This window comes from Misgurnus anguillicaudatus, chromosome 15, assembly GCF_027580225.2.
Source record: "Misgurnus anguillicaudatus chromosome 15, ASM2758022v2, whole genome shotgun sequence".
Taxonomy (NCBI): Eukaryota; Metazoa; Chordata; class Actinopteri; order Cypriniformes; family Cobitidae; genus Misgurnus; species Misgurnus anguillicaudatus.
Window position 1 is genome coordinate 14,786,485 of NC_073351.2, and position 27,021 is coordinate 14,813,505.

The 27,021-nt window shown below is 38.5% G+C and overlaps 2 protein-coding genes across 2 annotated transcripts in view; one reads left to right on the forward strand and one right to left on the reverse strand.

Annotated features, from left to right (window-relative positions):
- The window catches only part of LOC129418975 (taste receptor type 1 member 1-like), a 70,640-nt gene extending 69,189 nt beyond the window's left edge, over positions 1-1,451 (forward strand). Inside the window, exon 7 of the mRNA XM_073853976.1 lies at positions 1,341-1,451. Coding sequence (XP_073710077.1) covers positions 1,341-1,451 — 111 coding nt within the window. The remainder of the gene's footprint in view (positions 1-1,340) is intronic.
- Positions 1,452-19,372: 17,921 nt separating this feature from the next.
- The window catches only part of cd276 (CD276 molecule), a 155,565-nt gene continuing 147,916 nt past the window's right edge, over positions 19,373-27,021 (reverse strand). The window contains exon 8 of the mRNA XM_055173604.2: positions 19,373-19,516. The gene's annotated coding sequence lies outside the window, so the exon portion shown is untranslated. The remainder of the gene's footprint in view (positions 19,517-27,021) is intronic.

Below are 27,021 nucleotides of genomic sequence, written 5' to 3' on the forward strand. Positions count from 1 at the left end.
TATTTTAAATAGCAGATTCTACACTTACGAGAATACTTTGATTAGTGGGGTGGAAGTAATTACACATGAATGAGCACATACTTTTGGAAGAAAACATGGGTTTTTGCTAAGAATTAACTAAAAAAAGTACACACTGGAGCTTTAACTTTTACCTCGCGCCAAAACAATAACAACACAAAAGACACTAAATATGAATAAAAAAACAAGTACAAGTTTGATCATGACACCAAATACTGCTGATTTGATCTCATTTTGACAATCATCATAAACAAACAAGGCCAACATGAGAGCCGGGGAATACCTTTCAGAAATGTAGCCCAGAGAGGGCGGTGGTCAGCGGGGCGAGTGAACACTGATGTCCGCTCATGCTTTGGTTCTCATTTGTACCGAATCTCAGTAAGCAAACGTTCAAACAGGCGCTATCTTTACTAATCGACTGCAGATTTAAATATAATACAGATACATTCTCGACTGAACTAATCTTAAAACTACACTTTGTGACCAAGAAACAGTAATATAAAGAAACGGCTTTTCCGTCCATTGAGTTGTTATGAGCTTCAAAGCAGCCGAAAGTTTTACCTGTCATTCTGGCCGCCCTCAAATCCGTGGCGGAAGAAGTAGTTCTCAAACAAAGAGGCTTTTAAAATAACTCCGTTTTTGTTTTCTAGTTTTCGTTTTTCAAACGTGTGCCGTCGAACTGTTGTATAAAAGCAATATCGCTCTCGGAGTCGTGTGATATAGCTCTATATCATCACGGCTGTGATTGCCTCCGGCACTCGGCCTGCGGCCTCGTGCCTCTGGCCTAATCACAGCCGTGATGATATAGAGCTATATCACACTCCTACTCGAGCGATATTGCTTAAGTATTACATCCTTCATATCTCCGAAGAGTCTTTATCTATTTATTTAGTTTTAGCAAATGTATAAAAGACGGATGATCAGCCCTAGCGATTTTGGAAACATTCGGAAGGAGGAGTCACGAGCTGCGGGAGGAGTGAGTCATGAGCTAGCAGCATTGTATACAACACTGGATAACTTATGATTCTGTCACACGTCCAATTGCTATTTTTGACACTTCGTCTTTGTTTAGCATGAATCCAACTCTTAAAGTGTTTTAATAAGTCAGAATGGATGAAATACTGTTAACCCCCCCCCCCCCCAATCTTTACTTTTTTTATGTATGTGTTGTTTCCTGGGAATGAAAGCCATCACAATCTGAGCCACAGGAGCACCATACAAATTATATTTTATTTAATATAAACAAAACATCTTCTCACATGGGTGTCAGGATTTAAAGAAAACTCTTTGTATACAGTATGATGGTTTAAATCTTGTTGTAGTCTGCCCTTCAACAGTCCTGCATTAACACTCTTCCTATCTGTGCTTTAATGAAGTTTCTCTTCGCCGGGGGAGAGGTAATTAATGGAATGGAGCGGATGAAGAACAGTTGAGCTGGAATCTTAAATTACTATTTGCACTTCAAACCGGCTTCTCCCTTAACCCGCTCTATTTGCATACGACAAGACAAAAGGTGCATCAATGTCAGGCCGAAGACTCTGAAGTTTCGTCTCTAAACACTGAGTCTCTGGCTGCTTGCTGTGAGGCCACAGAGGCCCCGATCGTCTTCTCTCTCCTGCTCTACAGTTGGTGTAAAAGCGCTGATGGAAAAGCAAAATGACGACAGACAGTTAAGAAAAGCTACGTGCTGCTGCTGCTTAAGCGTCAAAGAGCTGCAGGTCTTGACTGTGGTCAAATGAAGCTACGAATTAAATTGATAAAGACTTCTTTAATGTTAGCTTTAATATGAATATGTTTTGCAAATAGTTGCATAATGAATATCTTCTGAGGACCCCATGACTCCCTCTGGAATAGATACATAAACAGTAAAATGATATCAACATAATTTGTTAAGTTAAAGTAACAAAAAAGTTAAAAAGTACATTAAAAGTGATAAAGTGATATAATTATTCATCTTTATTAAGGACACAGAATCCTGGTCCATAGTATTAAAAAGAAAAGCTTACAAAACAAAAATAGAAAAATACTATACGGGTCATTCTACAAAAAAAGGTGGAAATGCTTGTCCCTTGCTTTTGCAGACCACTTAATCGTTTAATTTGACCCAATAATCCCATAATGATATATATTTAATAAATATAGACTGTCCTTAAAATGATGAGAGAGTTTATTTATTTAATTTTCTTTTTTTCCCTTTATTTAAACTTTTTTTAAAATGTCTGGTCTTGAAAATTGTCCTGTCCCTTTGATCATACATGGAAGTTGAACTGTGTACTTATTATTTAAAACCATGTTTTTATCTAATTTACAGTTACCTTTAACCCTGTATGCATTTACTACAACACTGAAATGATAAAAATACACTATTAATATAAATTATATCAAATAAATATTTGTCCCCCAAATCTATGTCATTGGTGTTACCCTACCCAAAGCACCTTTATTTTGAAACAATGCATCAGCTCTTTGAAGTTTTTCTTGGGTCAAGAAGTCAGTGGAAGAAGTGCAGTGGAGGAAGGCAAAAGGTTTTTGAAATGTCTTACCTTATTTGTCTAAAATATCACAATATATCTAAGAATTTTGATATAAGATTTTTTGGATGTCATTATTGTTACTCTTTTTTATGGCTGGGAGTGTTAAGATCTTTACATAAAAATACATTATACTGAATAAGTATGTGATTGTTACATCTCTGATGAAATAGCACATGGCTAATGGCAGCCATTTTGTTAAAATATTATTTTTTCTGTAAATAGTCATTGGTGTTACCATCATTGGTGTTACCGTCATTAGTGTGACTTCTCTAATGAGTACTTCCTAAGCACTATTCCTTTAACTGACCAACATAAAAGCATAAAAACAAAACAAGATGGAAAATTTTATGATTGGTGTTACATTGTGTCATTGCTGTTAAACCAAGTTTTGGTGTTATGAATGTATTTTCCTGTACTTTCTAGTAATATTTTGTTGTTGATATGGGATGTTAGACATTGTTGATATTTCAGTCTTTGCATCAAAGCCTTTTTGTTGAATATTTTTGTTTTTGTTGGTTTTAAAGAAAAAAGTCAAACTGAGAATCTAATAATTTCATACAATGCTGGGTAAAGATAAAGCATTTAATTAAACAAATATTAATAATCAATTATTTTTCTTGCTGTTATCTTTCCTCTACTCAACCTTTAACTAAATATACAAGCTGTAATGAAAAAAATATTTAGTATCAACATTAATGTTGTTTAAATCACAGGTAACACCAATGACAAATAAATGACACATGGATTCTTTATTAAAATGTATTAAAAAGTAAAAAAAGATTAAGCTCCCCGTTTTGCGGATACAAAGGCGAGCAAAAACTTTTAAATAATACAGTTTTGACATTAGTGGAGCACATGTGAAACTTACGTGCCAAGACATTAGCCTGACCATACAGCTTACATCTCTGCCTGAACAAGTCTCTGTCGTCCGAGAGATCATTTGCAATATAGTGTCCCAGATATTGAACCTCATCTGTTTCCTTTAAAATATTTCCACAGAGATAAAAGTCTGGGAACCTTAACTTACTCCAGCCAAATATCAAAATGACCCCATGATTTATTCAACCTCAAGCAATCTGAGATACATATGATAATCTTTCAGACAAAAACATTTGGAGATATTTTAGGAAATGCCCTTGCTCTTCCAAGCTCTTGGTAGAAAACATGGTTCAAGGAACAACTTTTGACTTAAACACCAAAAAAGTGCATTCATCCTTCACAGAAGTAATATACCAGCACCAAGGGGTTAATAAAGGTCTTTTGTGGGTAATCGACGCGATTTTATAAAAAATCCATGTTTCTTATATATAACTTAATAGTAACTAGCTTCCGGTAACGGCGCCATCTTGGATTTCGTGAATTGATGAATCGCGTGAGTTCAAGATAACATTGTTACCGGAAGCTAGTTATTATAGTTTATTAACTTTAAAATAGTTATACACTCACCTAAAGGATTATTAGGAACACCATACTAATACTGTGTTTGACCCCCTATCGCCTTAATTCTACGTGGCATTGATTTGAGGTGCTGAAAGCATTCTTTATAAATGTTGGCCCATATTGATAGGATAGCATCTTGCAGTTGATGGAGATTTGTGGGATGCACATCCAAGGCACGAAGCTCCCGTTCCACCACATCACAAAGATGCTCTATTGGGTTGAAATCTGGTGTGGGGGCCATTTTAGTACAGTTAACTCATTGTCATGTTCAAGAAATCAATTTGAAATGATTCAAGCTTTGTGACATGGTGCATTATCCTGCTGGAAGTAGCCATCAGAGGATGAGTACATGGTGGTCATAAAGGGATGGACATGGTCAGAAACAATGCTCAGGTAGGCTGTGGCATTTAAACGATGCCCAGTTGGCACTAAGGGGCCTAAAGTGTGCCAAGAAAACATCCCCCACCCCATTACACCACCAGCAGCAGCCTGCACAGTGGTAACAAGGCATGATGAATCCATGTTCTCATTCTGTTTACACCAAATTCTGACTCTACCATCTGAATGTCTCAACAGAAATCGAGACTCATCAAACCAGGCAACATTTTTCCAGTCTTCAACTGTCCAATTTTGGTGAGCTTGTGCAAATTGTAGCCTCTTTCCCTATCAAAAGCTTTACTCGATGCTGCGCTGCTAAGCGCTATGGGGAAACGTCTTTATCGTTGACCAGCTGAATATAGTGTGCAAACACGTCAATGAAATTGACCCGGAGGTATATAGCCTCGGTTGATGACGACATCACAGCGCACCCGATGCGAGGCTATAAAATAGATGAGCAACAGCTGTGTCATCAGGTCTTTTTATTTTCAGACCAACTAACGTAACTGAATGAGTGTGTGCTACACTGAAATGCAAATCTCTCTCTTACCTTTTGAACTTCACTTGAGATCTTTGTTAGGAGTTAGATTCCAACAAGATAGAGTGCAGACTTTCTCTCTTTCCGATTTTAAAGGAGTTTAAGTTAAAAGGAAAATATGAGTAAGAAGAGTCACGAGCAGTCTAAGTCGTGTTTGTTTTCACTTTATGGCGAAGGACGACACACACACTTAACTGTTTTGTGTGTTTGGGGGAGGAGCATGCGGTCATGGCTTTGTACAGTCTGATGAGTGCGAGAATTGTGAATCATTCACAATATAAATGATTCGTGCTCGCCGTGATTATTTCTGACCGCAACCTCAAATTAAGTTATATTTCTTCACGTGATTCCGAAGCGCACTCCGGTGTTTCTTCGGGTTATGTGGGGGTAATTATAATAATGACATTGATGATATCTCTCTCGGTTCTGCTGAGTTTCATAAACCAGCCTCCGAGCGTTTCTCGCGCGATGAAAGTCGGTCGAGAAGCTTCTCGAGGTGGTAACATGCGCCAGATTGCGAATTGGTTGGCCTCGCGAGCCAGAGAACCCCAAACAAAGCAAACTAGCGGATAGGTTTCTATAGTGACAAAGGGAGAGGACGAAACATGAGCCTCTCTCTTTCTTTGAGGATCTCCATGGTGAATTAAATAAATCATGGGAAAGACCATACTCATTGCGTGCTTCATGCCCACGGCGTCAATTTACGACTATCGTGGGTACGAAGACGCGCGGATATACCGAAATGCCACAGGTGGAAGAGACGCACGCGAGTTATCTCTCGCCTGGCTCGGCATCCTCATTAAAGAAGCCTACCCTGCCCACGAAACCGTGCAAAATAACTTCAGCTCTCGTGGGCAAAGCTTATCAAGCCGCAGGTCAGGCTGGTGCTGCGCTGCATACTATGGCAATATTACAGGCATACCAGGCTGATCTGTTAAAGGATTTGAGTGCAGGCAAGACAATGGACAAAGAGACATTTGACGAGTTGCGTATGACTACAGATCTGTCTCTTCGTGTCATTAAATAAACGGCTCGCGCTATCGGCCATACTGCTCTGGTAAACACAGAGAGGCATTTATGGCTAAATCTGTCAGGCATAAATGAGAAGGATAAAACTTTTCTTTTAAATGCCTCTGTTTCCCCATTGGGTTTATTTGGTGACACGGTTGACTCCGTTGTCACGAAATTCACTGAAGTTAAAAGCATGAGGGAATATTCCACTCTTTACAGTAGGGCTCGCCGGCGGGCGGGGCATATCATGTTACATCAGATCGCTCCGTCCCGTTGTTTTACGAAGCCTCTCCACCTCCGCCGCCTCTGGGCTTGCGGGGGGGGGGGGGGGGGCGGTTTCCAGCATAATGTTAAAGGCCCTCTGTCTTCAATGTTAAAGGCCCCCCGTGCAGGGTTTTTAGCATTCCCCTAAGAGGAAATAATAAAATTAATACCATTATCAGAGAGTCTGGCAGCGTGGAAACTCCTGCCAGCCGTTTCTGCTTGGGTAATAAGCACAGTACACTTAGGATACATAATCCAAGTTATTCATCGTCCTCCGCACTTCAATGGCGTGATATTCACTTCTGTGAGACCGGAATGAACGCATGTACTGTTGCAAGAAATACCAACTCTACTGATGAAAGGGGCCATAGAACATGTTCCCCTTCCAGTCAGGCTATTACAGCAGATACTTCCTGGTTCTTCCATTCGGCCTAGCTTTATTACCCCACACATACACAAAATGTATGGATGCAGCACTGGCTCCATTGAGACTCCGGGGCATCCGCATTTTAAATTACATGGATGATTGGCTAATACTAGCAAAATCGCGATAGGTGGCGCTCCAACACAAAAACATTGTGTTAGCACATCTACTTTTCTAGGGTTGAGACTCAACGCCAAGAAAAGCGTTCTTTCTCGTGCCCAGAGAATGACTTATTTAGGGATAATCTGGGATTCGATTACGATGCGGGCACATTTGTCTCCAGCACGAATCGAGGCCATTCAGCATACCCTGAGCAGAGTCAGGCTAGGCCAGGATCTCACTGTGAAATAATATCAGAGGATATTAGGGTTTATGGCATCAGCATCCACGGTGATTCCTTTGGGGCTGTTGCATATGACGCTGTTTCAGTTGTGACTCAGAGCCGGAGGGTTTCATCCAAGGGCCAACCCTCAAAGGCTGATTAAAGTGATGCGCCACGGGCTTCATACACTAACTATGTGGATAAGACCCCGGTTTGTTGCCTTGCACACTGCTAATGACAGACGCCTCCCTGACGGGCTGGGGTGCGACCTTAGATGGTCGTCCAGCTCAAGGGGAATGGGAGGGTCATCAGCTCGGTTGGCACATCAATTGCCTAGAGCTGACGGCTGTATTTCTGGCCCTGAAATATTTTCTCCGCCAAATGAGAAGCTGTCATGTCCTAGTGCGGGTGGACAACACAGCGACAGTCTCATACTTAAGTCACCAGGGAGGTCGGCGCTCGCGCAATCTGAACAAGATAGCGAGGCAGATTTTTCTCTGGGCTCAGGACAAGTTCCTGTCACTCAGAACAGTGTACATCCCAGAAGACCTATATGTAGGAGCAGATTTACTGTCCAGGCAGACATTATCGACTGGGGATTGGAAACCCCACCCAGACATAGTGTCTCGGAGATGGACCTGATTTTACAGAGAGAAAGTGGACCTCTTGGCCTCTTTTCAGATAGCGCAATGTCTCCTTTACTTCTCTCTGAGTTCCCCAGCCCCCCTGGGTCTGGACGCAATGGCGCACACATGGCCGGACAAACGCCTTTATGCGTTTCCTCCAGTGGCGCTGCTCCCGCAGGTTCTAGCCAGAGTTCGCCAGCAAGGCTCTTGCCTCTTTCTGATAGCACCGCGTTGGCTGAACAGAGTATGGTTTTTTAGAGATAATATCTCTCCTCAACGGCTCGCCATGGGCAAGTCTGGAGAGGAGGGGCGTTCTGTCTCATATGATAATGCATCTCAGGCCCGACCTGTGGAATCTCCATGTTTGGCTCCTAAGGGTACCAACTGGGGACACAGGTTTGTCGCCTGATGTTACTGACACTATTTTGAGTGCTAGGGCTCCTTCCACTAGAAAGAATTATGCCTTTAAGTAGGGTGTCTTTGAAGCATGGTGCATGACACATAATGCAGATCCTGTTAACTGCCAGTTTGCTACAGTTCTGAGTTTTCTGCAGGAAAAGCTGTCAGCAGCTTATGCCCATCCACTCTCAGGTTTTATGTGGCCGCTTTTTCGGCTTGCCACGCTTTTGTGGACGGGGCGCCGCTCGGGAGGCATCCAACGATTGAGGCCTACAGCAAGAACTAAGATTCCTTCGTGGGACCTAGCTATAGTCCTTGAGGGTCTGGTTCAGACCTCCTTTTGAACCTCTAGAGTCAGCGTCTGATAGACTTCTGATACTAAAGATGGTTGTTCTAATGGCGATAACTTCTTTAAAAAGAATTGGGGATATGCAGGCTCTGGCGATCTCGCCATCCTGTCTAGATTTTGCCCCAGGAATGGTGAAGTTGATTTTACATCCTTATCTTGATTACCTGCGTAAGGTTCCCTTTTCGACTGCACATCCGGTCATTCTTGAGACTTTCTGCCCTCCGCCGTTCACCACGCCGGAGCAGGAGTTATACCACAGATTGTGTCCAGTCCGTGCTCTTCAGACTTATGTCCACCGCACTAGCCAGTGGCGTAAGTCAGAGCAGTTGTTTGTCTGTTTTGTGGGCCGCAACAGAGGTTCTGCGGCCACCAGGCAGTCCATATCACATTGGGTTAGGGATGCCATTGCTCTTGCCTTTGAGGCGCGCGGTCGAGTCTCGCCAGCAGGTCTGAGAGCCCACTCCACCAGGGGAGTAGTCTCCTCTACTGCTTTAGTAAAAGGGGCCTTCTTACACAGCGTTTGTGATGTGGCGGGCTGGTCCTCTCCACATACATTCATACGATTTTATAGCTTGGATGCTCATGTCACTCCAGGATCTCCTGTCCTCGAGTCAACATCTCAAGCTGATGTCTATGCCATTTGTCCATAGAGGGGTGTCCCCCACTACTATTTTTAGTAAGGGGTGCCTCTTTACAGAGCGTTTGTGATGCGGCGGGCTGGTCCTCTCCGCATACATTCATAAGATTTTATAGCTTGGTTGCTCATGTCACTCCAGGGTCTCATGTCCTCGAGTCAGCATCTCAAGCTGCTGTCTAAACCATTTTTCCATAAAGGGGTATCCCCCACTGCTATTTATTAGGAAGGGGTGCCTTCTTATAGGTGTTTGTGAGGCGGCAGGAGCATCCTTTCCGCTCACATCCACTATTTTTAGCTTGGTTATTTATGTCTGAGATTTCCTTGCGGTCTTGTGCGCACACTTACACATCCCTAAGGGTCCAGACATCTCCAAGCATGGCAGTGTGGGTATTGTCCTTCCCTATAGTGCTTAGCAGCGCAGCATCCAGTAAAGCTTTTGATAGGGAACGGAGGGGTTACTTGATTGTAACCTTGTTCCCTGAAAAAGCGGAACGAGATGCTGCGCTGCCTTGCCGTACAGTAGATGTCCCAGGACTGGTCTTCAAACAAAAGATCTGATGACACAGCTGTTGCTCATCTATTTTATAGCCTCGCATCGGGTGCGCTGTGATGTCGTCATCAATCGAGGCTATATACCTCCGGGTCAATTTCATTGACGTGTTTGCACACTATATTCAGCTGGTCAACGATAAAGACGTTTCCCCATAGCGCTTAGCAGCGCAGCTTTCGTTCCGCTTTTTCAGGGAACAAGGTTACAATCAAGTAACCCCTCCGTTTTTCCTATTTGTAGTGGAGATGAGTGGTACCCGGTGGGGTCTTCTGCTGTTGAAACCCATCCCTCTCAAGGTTGTGCGTGTTGTGGTTTCACAAATGCTTTGCTGCATACCTCGGTTGTAACGAGTGGTTATTTCAGTCAAAGTTGCTCTTCTATTAGCTTGAATCAGTCGACCCATTCTCCTCTGACCTCTAGCATCAACAAGGTATTTTTGGCCACAGGACTGCCACATACTGGATGTTTTTCCCTTTTCACACCATTCTTTGAAAACCTACAAATGGTTGTGCGTGAAAATCCCAGTAACTGAGCAGATTGTGAAATACTCAGACCGGCCCATTTGGCACCAACCACCATGCCATCTCAAAATATCTTAAATCACCTTTCTTTCCCATTCTGACATTCAGTTTGGAGTTCAGGAGATTGTCTTGACTAGGACCACACCCCCAAATGCATTGAAGCAACTGCCATGTGATTGGTTGATTAGATAATTGCATTAATGAGAAATTAAACAGGTGTTCCTAATAATCCTTTAGGTGAGTGTATGTATCTCCAATTGATTGATAGTGAGTAAATCATGGGGTAATTTTCATATTTGGCTGGAGTATCGCTTTAAAAAAGTTAAACCGATTTGCATAATTAACTTCATGCTGCATTTTTTAAAAGTGTACCACTAAGTTTTGCTATTTATTTAGTCTTGTTTATAATGTTTTCATATTCTATATATAATCATTTTATTTTAACCCTATTTTTACCGATCTCAGATGGGTAAACAGTTTTAAAACCATAAACGTAAACCTTAAGCTTGTTAGTGCATCAGTCTAGATCATCAGTACAGAAGAGCAATACAGTTGCAGTCCATGCATAATTTATATCATTGCCGTCCTTGGAAGAAAATATTAAAGATTTTGATAGTTAGAAATTACCATGCTGTGCCATGAAATTATTAATATTTCACACATGTAGTCTTATATTGTAGAGTCCAAATGTTGGCGAGGCTCTTCTTCATTTTAAAGAGCAAAAACCGCATTGATTTGAATGTTAGACGACTGGAAAGAGGTTCGAATTCCAGAGGTCATTAAAGATTGCAATTACAACACAATACTTACAACATAACTGCCTCACAAGCATCATGTTTTTCCTCTTTTTTTCCCTGTTGGTTATTGCGCACCACCCTCGCCCCACAAAAGAAAATTAATAAATAAATATTTCATGATGGAAGTCACTGAAGTAATGAGACATTTGATTTAATGAGCTTTTGCCATTATATTTCTGTTTATCCAGTAATTAAGTGTAACAATCTTCTGTTATTATCTTTCATATTTGTTTGTGCATGAAAATTGAGGATGATTTTCAACAATAGTGCATAATTATTTTTAATTAACTGAAAATAATTGCTGAGGTATTCCATGCAAAGGTTGGAAAGGTTAGAGAGAGAAAAGCTATACCGAGATAAAAAGGACTAAAATACTTCCTTGTGAATAATAAGATTAGGGAATATTATTTATATCATCATCATTATTATTATTAATGGTTGCGGCTGTAGTAGCAAAAGTAGTTTATGGCACAATTCCCAGCGCAATAACACCATTATCAAAAACACAGAAAACAAATCCTACCCCTACCCCAGTTTTCTTATCCTACTCTCTTCTTTTATGTCATTATCCGTTCACATGCTTCATTTAATGGGTCGTTCGTTATATTGTAATTTTTCAAAGGAGTACAGATGCTAAATGCTTATACATGCTAAGGGTGACTGGTTTTGTATCGGGTTACTCTCTGATTTGATGCATCACTGAGGAAAGCCAAACAAACCTGCGTTTCAGTTTCAAGTGAATGGTTTTGTTTATTAAAACCTTATTTGGTCATTATGTTATTAAAGAAAATGCTGTACTTCTGTAATGAAAACACAGAAGAAGTTGAAATGCATTTGGAAAGACTTATTTATCAGAATATCTGCCCACCAAAAGTAATAAGTACAAATTACTTCACTGAAATGAATGAAAAACCAAGATGAATATAAAATCTGTAGATGGGTGATTCTCACGAAACCATTGAAACACCACGGCACTAATGATTTTAGCTTTAAAATGTGTAATATAGTAACATTAAAAAGCATCAGAATTAACACAATACTGTGTTCTACCTTGCACAATGTGTGATTTCAACATAATAATTTATAATTGTAAATTTTATCTCATTTTCTGCTGAAATTCTCATTACCGCAATGTGTCCGGCTGTGTTTGAAAATGCGTTATGTTGTAATTTAATCAAATTAACACAAAAATATTAAGAAAAAAATAAATGGATGTTATGCTAGACTACTTTAGATGACAGAAAAATATTTACTGAATATTCATGTATAATAATAATAATGAAGAAAAATAAGGAAAATGATGTGTCCATGCCTGATGTTCTCCTCCTCCGCAACACTTTTTGAGAACAGTTTAAGCACACATACAGAATTTTAATAAAGTTTGATTTTGAGTGACCAAGCACATGGACCAGTTACTTCAAGATGGCTACCAGGTAAGATCATTTTTTTACAGTTAATTTGAAATATTTTCTTGTCAGAATGCTTACACGACATTTTGATTATCATTACCGCAACAGATGCTTATTAAAATGTTATTTTAATTAATAGAAGCATAATACTTTGATTTTAAATGCATGTGCAGAATCTCCAAATTATGTTCTTTCAGGTTTGTCATGTCATTTTGAAAATATGTCAGTGTTGATGTTTTCTGACTGTTGCGGTAATGAGATTTTTTAGGGCAAATTTTTTAAATTATGTTACAAAAAGTGTTAAATGATAAGTAAAAGTTTTTAAATTAATGTTCTCATTTACTCCAGACTTTGTTTTTCAATGTCTGGTGGGAAAAAAAGTAAATTTAAGCAATTTTTACATTTTCATGCTTGACATTTTTAAAACCAAGTTTTCGTGAGAATCACCCATCTAGTTAACTTGCTACTCTGCACCTCAAACAAAACCTATAATAACTTTCAAAGAATTTATGCCACTAACCAAGAAACCAAGTGTTTAGCACTTTCTCAGAGTTTGCGCATCAACTTGGAAACAGAAAATAACTTCATTTCCCGAAGGATCGTGCATCCTGACTTCTTAGTTTAGCTGGCACTACACAGTCCAAGAAGTTAACATAAAGCTAACACAAAAGCTCTCTGATCACTGAACCAAACTCTTTCTTCATACAAGATTTCTCAGATTAGCTGGTTTGCAGAAACCTGACAGAATATTTCATCAGCACTCCTGCATATTTCATACAACTGCACATTTTGTGACAATTAAGCCTCTGGTTTTTGCCTGTGAAAGGAATAGACGGCCACAGTAAGTTTTGATCCTAGTTAAAAGGTGGGACTCCAGGGATGAAGACATCTGCTCTGACCCAGAACACTGCATCAAGTCTGACACAATGTTTCACTTTGAAATCATGCTGATGGTTTCTAATACAGCGCCACCCTGCCATGTGAAAATGGTCTTTGCGGCATGAGCCTAAAACCCTGTGGCTCTATCTCTGTCCGTCTCTCTCGTTCTCCCACCACACAAATCCACAGCTTCGGGTCTCACCAGGTGTGGCTATCCTATCACCATGGCAACTGCTTTCTCTCCTCTATCCCAGCTTTGTCCTCAATGACATTATTTTCCCCAATCATTTCGGTTCTTGGCACATTTGCAGTGACCTAGATCCGGATGAGACGGAAATCAGACCGGACATAAATCAGACTCGGAGTGCGTACAGGTCAGGGGAAAAAACATGTTGCTTGTCATTCGTTTAAACCTTTCGAAAGCAACCTCATTAGCAAATTTCCATAATGCATGGGCACCACGTCTCTTTTCAGAGATGACTGCGGTGTTAAATCTCCAAACCTTTTTTGTTATTGTAATTCGGTAATTGTGTGCTCCGCTGCTTTTTGTTTATTTATGAGCCATTTCCAATTGGCCTCGGTACTTCGTATTAAAATCCTGCTTCTGGATTAAGCCATTATAATAGAAATAAGGGCTCATGAGAGCACCTAATCACATCATCTGCCTCCAATCTAGACTTTTTCTTAGTCGGAATAGACGAGTTATTTGTCAGTAAAATTTTAACAACTAATTATTCTGTCCGTCCTTCAAAGGCCATATACGAGAGGAGAACAGTTAACCCTTACCTCCAGCCATAAACCGGCACATCTGCTCGCAGTAACAACACGTAAGAAGAAAATAAAGAAGGTTGTTCAATACGATGTTAAATTCAATGGAGACATAATTGGGCATTGAGTGGGTCTGAATAAAGTGCAGGGTTGGTGACAGCGTAACAGTGTAGTAGGTCTATTTAAGGAATACAACCCCTGTTATTGTACCTGTTCTCTCCTTCTCTTAATTATATAGAGAGGACACTGTGTTCCTGCAAGCAGGGCATTAAGACCTCTCACTAGGTTTTGGCATCTCAACTGGCATGCAACTCTTTGAGCGCATCGGTAAGGTTGATGTTGCTGATGGCAGAATGACCCTGTTTATATCTGGTATTTACATGGCTCATAAGTGGACTTACTTTAGGTAAACACAGGTGTATACTGGTCCAAAATGGTTTGTGAAGAGATCATTAAAACCACATACAGTATATTGTGGTTGAAAAAACGCGTTGCAGTGCAAATGCTAATCTTAATGTTAGTCTTAATGGTGCTTGCTCACCTGTCAATTATTCATTGCATCATATAGTTGTAAACTTTGCCGGTTAAATTCAAATATGTCAGACAAAGTATAATTTTGCATTGCAAATTTTGCATAGAAATTTGTAACTAAAAGGAGACATTTTAGTTTTAGATCTGCTTTTGTCCCCGTAAAGTTAGTTTTTGGAGGGGAGCTTCATTCTTGTTTTCTACGTTTTTTTACTTCCATTGTTTAATTCATTTAAAATCACCACCTTGTAAAATAGTTTTAGGTGAGATTGGTATTTTTTAAAGAAAATAGTTTTTTCCTGTACAAGTGCATTTCCTTTTTACTGCTGTAAAATGTAGAGTTTACACATTTGTAATGTAGCTCCTGAAACAGCAGGAGCCTTTGGGGACCCGCGTTTGAGTCCCGGCTTGGTGTCATTTGCCGGTCCTGTTTCCCTCTTTCCACCATCTACTTTCCTGTCCTCTCCATACAATTCTATACATTAAAAGCAAAAATGCTGTAAAAAATAGCATTCAAGCCAGCGTTTTAATAACCTGACACTCTTGGTTTCCTGCCATATAAGGTCTGGACCAGGGGTCTCCAACCTCTTTGTAAGCAAGGGCTACACCAATGGAAAAAACAATCTAGAGGGCTAATTTTATGATATAGTTTCCTAAAACCGTTTTTATTATTATTATTATATTACTTTTTTATTTTATTTGTTGATAATAATAATAATAATAAACTTTATTTTTATAAAGCGCCTTTAAAAGCAGCTTCTCAAAGCGCTGTACAACAAATCACAATACAATAAAACATTCAGCAAGAAAAAAAAAAAAATTAAAAAAAACAGTAAAAAATAACTGTAAAATTATCACAAGCTCAGCAATCAAATGCAAGTTTAAAAAAATGTGTTTTAAGAAGAGCTTTAAAAGATCCAAGAGTCTGTGCTTCCCTGAGTTCAAGAGGAAGAGAGTTCCAAAGTGTGGGAGCATACACAGAGAAAGCCCTATCACCCATAGATTTAAGATGTGATTGTGGAACGACTAGCAAATTACACTGTGAGGAGCGCAGGCTACGATTTGGAGAATAAGTGGTCAATAAATCAGATAAGTACTGCGGAGCTAGGCCGTGCAGTGCCTTGTAGGTTAACATCATGACCTTAAAATCAACACGGTACCTGACTGGAAGCCAGTGCAGAGATTTCAGAACCGGTGTGATATGTTCAAATTTCCTAGTTCCAGTCAGGATCCGGGCAGCAGAATTCTGGACATATTGCAATTTACTAATTGTAGCTTTAGAGACTCCAGCTAAAACTGCATTGCAATAGTCCAAACGTGAAATCACAAAGGAATTAATCAACCTTTCAGCGACCGATATACTTAACATCGGGCGTATTCTAGCTATATTTCTGAGATGGAAAAAGGACGCCTTCACAGTACTCTGGACAGAAGAATCAAAAGTGAGGCTGGTGTCAAAAAATACACCAAGGTTCCTGATTTTGCTTTGCGACTCTAAAACAGTGCCATCAACAGACAATGTCAGAGTAGTCGCTTTGCGAACTCGATGCCGAGACCCTATTAACATAACCTCAGTTTTCCCACCATTCAAGCACAGAAAGTTATTATTCATCCATAGTTTAATCTCAGAAATACAGCCAGCGAGGTAACATGAATCAATATCTTCTCCAGGTTTAGAATGGATATAAATTTGGGTATCGTCAGCATAGAAATGATAATTAAGACCAAGCGATCGCAGAAGATGCCCAAATGGATATAGATAAATATTAAAAAGTAAAGGACCCAAAACAGATCCCTGAGGGACACCAGTAACAACCGGACAAGAAACAGAGCGAAAGCCACCCATCGAAACAAATTGGGAACGGTCAGTAAAATACGATTTGAACCATTCCAAAACTGTCCCAGACACCCCAAATGTAGTTTCTAGTCGAGCAAGTAAAAGACCGTGATCCACAGTGTCAAAGGCTGCTTTAAGATCCAGAAGAATTAAAAGTGAGATAGCTCCAGAGTCTGCAGCCATCAGCAGGTCATTGGTTACTTTGACCAAGGCCGTTTCAGTGCTGTGACATTTGCGAAAACCTGACTGAAGAGGTTCAAACAGATATGTTTTATCACTGTTTAACATGTTAACATGTATAAAAGAATCTGATATCAAAAAATTGAATAAATAAATATTAAAGGATTAGTCCATTTTCTTAAAAAAAAATCTAGATAATTTACTCACCACCATATCATCCAAAATGTTGATGTCTTTCTTTGTTTAGTCGAGAAAAAATTATGTTTTTTGAAGAAAACATTCAAGGATTTTTCTCATTTTAGTGGACTTTAATGAACCCCAATACTTAGCAGTTTTAATTCAGTTTAAAATTGCAGTTTCAAAGGACTCTAAACGATCTCAAATGAGGCATAAGGGTCTTATCTAGCGAAACGACTGTCATTTTTGCAAGAAAAATAAAAAATATGCACTTTTAAACCACAACTTCTCTTCTTCCTTTGGTCATGTGACACGCCAGCGCGACCTCACACAATACATCATCACGTTAAGAGGTCACGGATGACGTATGCGAAACTACGCCCCAGTGTTTACAAGTGTGGAGAAAAAGGAGCGTTCCAACGTTGTTGCATGTCGAATGATACTAATTTATGACCTTGTGTCAGTTTGTTGTTTAAAATGGTCCTCAAATGTTTCATATATGTAACACGTGACTTTTCCACGTCATTACGCAATTACGTGAGGTCGCGATGGCGCGTCACAGGACCGGAGATAGACGAGAAGTTGTTGTTTAAAAGTGCATTTTTTTATTTTTCTTGCCAAAAATGACAATCGTTTTGCTAGATAAAACCCTTATGCCTCGTTTGAGATCGTTTAGTGTCCTTTGTAACTGCAATTTTAAGCATTAAAACTGTTAAGTATTGGGGTCCATTAAAGTCCATTAAAATGAGAAAAATCCTGGAATGTTTTTTCTCAAAAAAAAAAAAAAAAAAAAACATAATTTCTTCACGACAGAAAAAAAAAGACATCATCATTTTGGATGGCATGGTGGTGAGTAAATTATCTGGATTTTTTGTTTAAGAAAATGGACTACTCCTTTAATAGAATGTGATTTGGTGGGCAACTCACAGACTTTGTGCGGGCACCATGCTGGAGACTACTGGTCTGGACAAAATGACTGACATATCTTCCCCTCAAAAGCTTTTGGATTAGCTTAACAAAGAATGTGACTCGCAGCTACATCTTTATTTACACTGTAGAATCTAGCGCTGGTTCAGAGACGAGAGTAACATTTAAAGACAACTATTTCAGTGATATCTGTCAAGTACAGTAATTGGGACATTTTCTGAATGTCATTGCATAAAAAAGGTCTTACAGCACATTGTGGTTTAGACCTTGATAACCCGTAGAGCTTGCCGTTATGATGTTATTAAATAAAACAGCTTTACGTTTCCTGTCACTCAATGAAGACTTGTGGTATTGTTGTGTAAAACGTGTGTTTTGGCACTACAGTAGACCAAAGGACACTCAATTTATCTGCAGGTTTCGTTCGATTGCAATGTCACAGACAGTGCTATCAGCCTAATTGGGCAATTAAAATTCTGCACTAATTACACAGCAATTAATGGCTTGCGAATAGCATCCTTGTCGTGATTTTAAAGGTGTTTGTTATTTATTTATGCATCTATTTATTACAGCGACAAGAATGGCCTGTTTAAATATTCAGAACTGCCTAAAATAATCCTATAAAAGAGTCCTTGATTCTGATTGGTCTGTTTTATTTATAATAAAACACAGCTATCACTGCTGTACTCAATGATTCTGTGTATCAGCAAGCTAGCAACCTAAACATATGTGAAACATTCTGTTGCTGTTCACAGGCAGTTAGGGACAATTTTTGTATTGTGGGGTAACCGTTTTATAAAAGCAATAAGGTACTCGGAGCTAGTGCTGTATTATTCACGATACAGCACAGCTTCACATCATAGACTGTAAAAAAAGATGGACGATGCCCGTTCACTCTCTTCCATTGGTGAAAAATGAAGGCACCAGTGTCCCGATACGGCGCTGACATCTTGGGTCTTGAGTTTGTGATTTTGGGAGCAGTCATGCGCAGTAGTGAGCAGGAAGTAAAGCCACAAAATCAAGGCCCCGCCCTCGCAGAAATCGCATATCACAGCTGTCAATCATGACGTGACACCACTGTTTTTATAGCATTAAATTATTAACTAAAAACAAACTTATTTTAAAAATAAACATTTGAATTTACATCAGCGTGATAAAACTACAGTAAATGGTAGAAACCAGCTTCGGAAAAAAGATATAGCTAACTTCACATAGCTAACTCCTTACATATGCAAGACCTCTTTAATTGATATTCCATTATGTACAGAATAAACAATACACTGTAAAAAATGTGCTATAATTATGCAGCTGGTTGCCAGTAACTTACTGTAGAAGATAAAGACTGAAATGTTTCATGTTAATTTAACTTTGAAGAAACTGTTGCCAGTAAATAACATAAATGTAAAATCTACAGTAAGTTACTGGCAGCTAGTTGCCAGTAATAGCCAGTAATACAGTAATTTCTACAAAAAAAAGTACAGTGCAGCTGGTTGCCAGTAACTTACTGTAGATTTAAATGTATGTTATTTACTGGCAAGAATTTGTTCAAAGTCTTTATCTTTACAGAATAAAACTATACAGTAACAGCTTCATGCAAAGCATTCTGGGAACCAAAAATGATCATCAACGTTTTTCTGTTTTTTGCTTCAGATGTTTTTTCCTCGGAATGCTTTGCATGATGCTGTTATTTTAGTTTTACTTTTTAAAGACAAAGACTTGTTAATGTTTAATATTCATTTAACGTTGAACAAAATGTTGCCAGTAAATCATCAATTTAAATCTACAGTAAGTTACTGGCAACCAGCTGCAAGTAACATTGTAATTTCTATGGACTTTTTTACAGTGTATCTAATAGGATTCATCAAGGCAATAGTTCACATATTGGAAAAAAGAAGTGTTAAGACAGAACATAACAAAAGTCTTGCAGCAGTTTTTTCCTCCTCGGAGAAACTTTCTTCTTTGGGAAAGCAGCGGATAATGTTTGGATTTGGCCAGTTTGCTGAATCCTGGAAAAGAAAGTGAGCAGAACTCAGTATGTGGAGTCAGTCCAGATCAGACAGACATGCCACAGGCATCTCATATGATGACAGCTCTGTCAAATCAAAGCGTGTTTCTATATAATAGACGAAAACTGCTTTTTTGTGAATATTTGTATGGAGTTTAACAATTACTTTATTAGGATTCAATAATGATTTCATTATGCTAAATATTTAGCATAATTATTTTTAATGCGCCATTAATTAAATGATTTACATAAGACACCCACGCTTGTTTAACTTTTGTTTCTCTGAAAATGCTAAAAATACTAATAGTTAAAATGTGTTAAAGAATCATTCATTTTAAATGATTTAAAAAATATTTTATTCTCATTAGTGTTTAATAATATAATATCACCGGAGATGAGATGTTAAATACTAAACAAAGTAGGTTCATGCAAAATCTATATTTTGCCAAGAATCATTTGTGTGCACAAGTACCATTGTAAGCTAAGTATAACTAAAAATACGAACATAGAGATATGAGGGAATAGAGAGAGAGAGTAAGCGAGAAAAAGAGAGAGATAGGCAAAGACCTATTGTGCCTGAACCCTTAAGCCCTCCACATCAAAGCAGATGATAGTGACCGTGGCCTTACACAATAAAACTGCGCAGAGCAGCAAAAAGTTGTGCTTTTTCCTGAATATGAATTCAAATGCCCTATGATACATGAGGGTTTTGCTAACATTCAAGCAGGATCTCACAGCAATTAATCACTTTGTTTATCTTCCCGGCTGTTATTCCAGTCTCCACCAGCCTGGCCATTCTGCACACATTGTTTCAAGAGAAAGTGCCGCCCTCCAATGAATTCTTATTAGAAGAGTAAAAATAGCCCTCCAGTGAGAGAGAGAGAGAGAAAGAGAGAGAGAGAGAGAGAGAGAGAGAGAGAGAGAGATGACCAAGTGTAAATCAACCACGTCATTTTAGGTTTTCTTTAGGAGTGCAAAATATTTGGTTGCCTATGGAGCATCAGTCTCTTTTTACTGACATGCTGATAAGTGGATATGCAATGTTGCATTTCTCATGCATTTATGGTTGTTTGCAAGGGGTTGTTTACAGAGAATGTATTCTGAGCTCCATCTGCGCTCGTTTTAACTGCTGAACTATGTAAGCATGCTGTAGATGGAGACTTTTAACCACATCTCATTATTTTTTAGGGTGTGATGCCATAAGTGCTTTAACTTTAAAATGTTCACTTGAAGAGTTTAGATGCAAACCCCTATAAGTGTGTCTGACATGTTTTCTTGAAAATGAGCATTTTTTTAACAGGCTCTTATGATTAGGTTCAGTTATTTCCCTTTAATGGCAATAAAAAGGTTATTAGGTAAGTGGGTGATTCTCACGAAATATTTTAGATTTTAGCTTTAAAATGTGTAATATAGTAACATTAAAAAGCATCAGAATTAACACAATACTGTGTTCTACCTTGCACAATGTGTGATTTCAAAATAAGAATTTATAATTGGAAATTTTATCTCATTTTCTGCTGAAATTCTCATTACCGCAATGTGTCCGGCTGTGTTTGAACATGCGTTATGTTGTAATTTAATCAAATTAACACAAAAATATTAAGAAAAAAAATAAATGGATGTTTTGCTAGACTACTTTAGATGACAGAAAAATATTTACTGAATATTCATGTATAATAATAATAATAATGAAGAAAAATTAGGAAAATAATGTGTCCATGCCTGATGTTCTCATCCTCCGCAACACTTTTTGAGAACAGTTTAAGCACACATACAGAATTTTAATAAAGTTTGATTTTGAGTCACCAAGCACATGGACCAGTTACTTCAAGATGGCTACCAGGTAAGATCATTTTTTTTACAGTTAATTTGAAATATTGTCTTGTCAGAATGCTTACACGACATTTTGATTATCATTACCGCAACAGATGCTTATTAAATGTTAATTTAATTAATAGAAGCATAATACTTTAATTTTAAATGCATGTGCAGAATCTCCAAATTATGTTCTTTCAGGTTTGTCATGTCATTTTGAAAATATGTCAGTGTTGATGTTTTCTGACGGTTGCGGTAATGAGATTTTTTAGGACTAATTTTTTAAATTATCTTACAAAAAGTGTTAAATGATAAGTAAAAGTTTTTAAATTAATGTTCCCATTTACTCCAGACTTTGTTTTTCAATGTCTGGTGGGAAAAAAACTAAATTTAAGCAATTTTTACATTTTCATGCTTGACCTTTTTAAAACCAAGTTTTCGTGAGAATCACCCAAGTAATTAATATGGCTTATTTTCACCAAGTGACTTGACTGTTTTTGCTGCAAAACCCTTTATAAGCTCATGCAAGCTATTTTTGGACAAGATACAGTAAACAGTAACATTGCAAATTATAAAAGTCAGAATTTAAAAGGTATAGAGGGTATGCACGTGACGTCACCTTCGGCGAAAGTGACTGCGGTAACGCCCACTGAGTGGCAAAAGACAGACCGGCAAAATTTGTGTACCATGTGAAATCAGCAAAAACGCGTCTAAATGGGGAAAAGCTGTTGTGCAGTAGACTGTACTAAAAGATTTAACAAGAATTCAGAGCTATTGTTTAACAGACTGCCAAAAAAACACTGAAAGGAGAAGTAAATGGATCGTTCATGCCAACGTCCACAGACCACAGGTGGGTTGACAAGTTGCTAGGGTCACTATCAATTCCAACTAAATTTAATTTTTGCTGATAATTGTCAGTTAAACTGACATTTTCGTGACCACCTCTAGAACAGCCAGCTATGTTGGCTGAGCGACAGCATTAACATAGCATGATAAACGCCTCTAAAATGGAAAAAGTAGTTGTGTGATGGACGGTGCTAAAAGATTCAACAAAAAATTGGAGCGATCTTTTTCCAGACGGCAAAAAACACTCAAAAGAGAAGTAAATCAGTAGCAGTAGCTACATGTCAGGTATGTACAATTTGTGATAAGAAATCCTATAAAAAATACACAAATTAATACTCTTATTTTGTGTAATTGCAAAGTTTTGTCAGTGAGCCTTCATGAAAAAACATCCATTATGATGAGCCTTGTGTTCTACAAAGGTTGGATGGTTTAATAGTGTTGACAAGCATATGTCAGGAAAAGCAATATATGGCCATATGCCAATGTCCATAGACTACTGGTTGTTTGGCAAGTTGTGGGTCACTGTTAAGGCCAACTAGATTCAATTTAAGCTGATAATAGTCAGTTTTACTGCCGTTTTCACAGCAGCCACTATGATAACCAGCCATTTTGTTGAATGTTTTGCCACTCAACAGGGCGAGCTCGGGCATGGTCACGTGGAAAAGTAACGTCAGTGCATACCCTTTCTTTCATGAATATCAGTCATGTGACCTTTTATGTCATTCCAGTTGCCTGCCGCCATCTTGAGTACCTACCGAGTACCAGTAGGCTACTAAAAAGCAAAGGCTTCTTTTCTTTTACTATGATTTTTATGGATACGGGAAATGGCAACAACAACAAAAAATTCTTGGTTTAGGTTGTGATGCCTACTCGATCCCTGATGCATTCTTCCAACCGCTGCTACCGAACTACCACTATTTTACAACATAAGAAGGCGTGACACAACATGAAACATTGCTCGAAGTATCACCTGGATCTCTACATATGAACGCAAGCATTAAGGACATTGTTTGTGTACACAGAGTTTACTAAAAGAAAGGTTTGTACAACTGACTTTGGTTGTTTTGGTGTCCGTTCGCCATCTTTGCCAGACATAAAGAATCGATCTCCAAATGTGAATGAATGAATCTCATATGAGGCTCCTTTTTCAACTAGAAGGGCAATATTGTTTTTCACTTGACAAAACAACAAATTATCTGTGCATTTATATGAAACTATGCTTTAGGAGCTATCCAGCTTTACTCTCCTCCCTCCTTACGTCACATTCGGAGATCGATACATCTTGACTGGCAAAACGGTGGCGAGCAGACAGCAAAACAGCCAAAGTCAGTTGTTCAAAACCTTCTTTTTAGTAAACTCTGTGTTCACAAACAATGTTCTCAATGCTCGAGTTCATGTGTAGAGACACTTTGAGCAAAGTATTATGTTGTGTCGAGCCTTCTTAGTGTTGTAACAATAGCGATTTTGATGCTCACAACATATTAAAGGCATAGCTTCTAGTTCTTTTACTCAAAATGGCGGAAGACAAGTTTGAGATGTGAGTGGCGTCAGCTGATATTCATGAATAAATGAAGAAACTGACCCACACATTAGGTGGCGCTGTGATGCATGTGGGTGCCACGTTTGCAGGGTTGCCAAGTCCGTGCTTTTCCAACAAAATTGGGCTACTTTAATACTGTTGCCGTAGCCTGATCTCACAAGAATTCGTACATATTTTATGAGTCGGCTAATTCGGAAGATAATTGTGCAAAAGCTTACAATTCTCATGAAAAACAACAACAACAACAAAACCCAACCCGCACCTAATCCCAACCTCACAGGGGTCAAGGCAAATCGTACAAAAACATACAAATGTGGTATGAATTAATACAAATTAGCCAACTTGCAAAATATGTACGAATTCTCGAGAGATAGCGTTGGTTGCCGCGGGCTGTTTTTCATGTCCGCAGGTTAAAACAACCCCAATAATGTGATATTTAACCCCAGAAATGCAAATTTTAGCCAAAATTTTATATTTTACAGCCAGAACACAATTTTTACCAGAACCTTCATTGAAACCCGATGGGGCTAAATTTGGGCTAGTTTGGAATAGCAATTGAGGGCTTTGCTGTGAAAACCTGGCAACCCTGCACGTGCGGGTTGTATTAAGATCCTCATAAGGGACTGAAGTTTGAATGTGACCCACAGTTGTTTTACATTCATCTTCCATGTACTGAAAAATCATAATTAACTTTGTTTCACCAGCATTTCTGAATGACCGAGGGCGGGATTATGTGGATTTGAAGTGAACGTATTTGATAAACGCATAATACGTTCTGAGAGCATTCGATTAATATCATTACCTCAGGTTTTGCATTCAAGCTCTTCATTTTGTACCCCTGTGTTATATTCCATTTCACTTTGCTGCTTCGAGGCATTTCGAATGCACAATGGTGCCCAATGTGAACGGCCCTTTATTTTCACCCCTAAGGTTTTATTCACCGTGAGGCAATTGTAATGTTCATTGAATTTAATTGAACAGGAATGTTGTTATAAAGTGATAATGAAATGACTTTAAACACATCAGGAGTTCTTCAAATGAACAATAATAAATCCATGCCTGCAATCTTTAGTCAGTTATAAACCTGCAATATTAATAATTTACTCAATTTCCCGTCATACTGATTCAGCTGTATAAAAGTACATTAGTTCTTTCAACATGCAAGAACAAACTTGTAAAATAATAAACTGATTGTTATTTACCACCATCCCCCAGACAGCACGTATATTGGTGAGAAAAAAGCTGGCATTTTATTGGATTAAGCAGAATTGAAATTTCTAAAAGTGTTTAAAGATCATAACAGATAAGGATTAGTTTGAATGTGTTATCCAGATTCTTTCTCATAATTTGCGCTGCCGGAAAAGAACAACACATTTTATGTCACATAATGGAGAAGATTGTAATTGCTTTTTCACAATTCAAAAATACTCGCTGTTTAGGTGTCCACTCGCATATAAAAGAAAACATGGACATAAAAGGCGCACAACTCCTGTCAGTGTTTGAAGAATGAACACATGAAAATGCTTACAACAATCTTTGCAGGCAGTCTTCTGTCATGCTGTTTCTATCAAAAGCACAATTAACTTGTCCACCTCTAATGAATATAAAAAGCCCATGTATTTATATGAATTTATGGTTATTTAATTGGATTTGTGTACCAATTTCATTAGCAGTAGCTGCTCTCTTTTGACTGATATATCTTATTTTAATCTGTCAGTGCAATGTACAGGCTGTGGAGGATCATTTGATGATATTGCTGCCTCTCAGAAACCTTGATCTGTAATCTCATTTAGAGGATGATTTCCTACTTCAGCCATCAATGCACCAAAGGTTACATGGAGAAAAAGAAAGAAAACACATAAATTAACACAAATATAAGAGGAACTTTGACTTAATCTTGTACGTCTTGTTGTCACATGAGACTTTGGTTCTGATGTAAAAGCAAAGCAGCACGATTGATTTGATTCTTATTTGCTGATGCCTATGCTCAAATCAGCCCAGTCTCACGAAATTTCGTAATAGAGTCACGTATTTTTTTATTATTTTTTCGTGCTATTATCACGAATTTTCGCGTTTTTTTTTTGTGATCGTATAACGAATTCCTGTTTTCGTGTGATTATCACATATTGGTTACTCAACTGTTTTGTCCTATTTTCTTACCATTGTCGCTTCAGTTTAGGGTTAGATTTACATAAAATGACATCCTTAACCAAACCCAACTTTAACCCTAACGCCAGGCGACATATAAAAAAATGAATCCGAAAAAGTAGTATAAACGAATGTATAAAGTGACATTCTAATGCAAGCACCAAATCTAACCCTAAACCGAAGCGACAATGGTTTAAAAATAGGAAAAAGCAGTTGAGTAACCAATACGTGATAATCACACGAAAACAGGAATTCGTTATACGATCACAAAAAAACGCGAAAATTTGTGATAATAGCACGAAAAAAGATTTTTAAAAAATACGTGACTATATCACGAAACTTTGTGAGACTGGGTAGCTCAAATCATCCTAAAGCAAAAAAGCACAATGTTTGTACGCAATGATCAAATATTCAGGCAGAAAATAAACAAGGGCTTTTCTGTTTTAGGAGAAAAACCTCAACTGGTTATATCGCCTTTCTTCTTTATCCTTGGGCTCCCTTCTACTTGTTCACCTTATTCAACCTTTTGGAAATGGAAAACCAGCAGCCATCATTAAAATGCATTGCTACCAAGATGAGTCGTGAATTGTAAATGCCATCTCAAGACAACCAAAACCAAGTTAAACCGATAAAATACTTTAACCCCCGACCTAAACTGACAGACAATGTCCTGGAATTACCTATGATCTCTACCTCTCTCTCTCTCTCAAGACTCACGATTCAGATCTAAGCCAGAACAGCTGAGCCTCTTTCTGTAATTTGCTACAAAATAAATATTTGCAAAAATGTATGATTGATTTCTTTAATAGCAACAATTTTGTGCTATAGTGTATCACATGCATCTGCAATGAGATGGTCTCGATCTTCACAGAGATGGCAAAGAGAGTAAGTGAGTGAGTGAGTGAGTGAGTGAGAGAGAGAGAGAGAGAGAGAGTGAGAGTTAGTGACAGAATTTGGGGGGGGTTGGTAGAGGAAAAAACTCAACCGAAAGGAAGAACTCAGCAGGGAATTCATACAACACATGCAACAATTACAGCCATCGCAGCGGGGTCTTTGAGGAACTGATGCTCAGTGTAACTCTCTTTCTCACTTCCCCTCCCTCTCCTCTCACTGTCGCCAGGAGAAAACATCTGTCCACATCCAGTGTCCCAGCACAT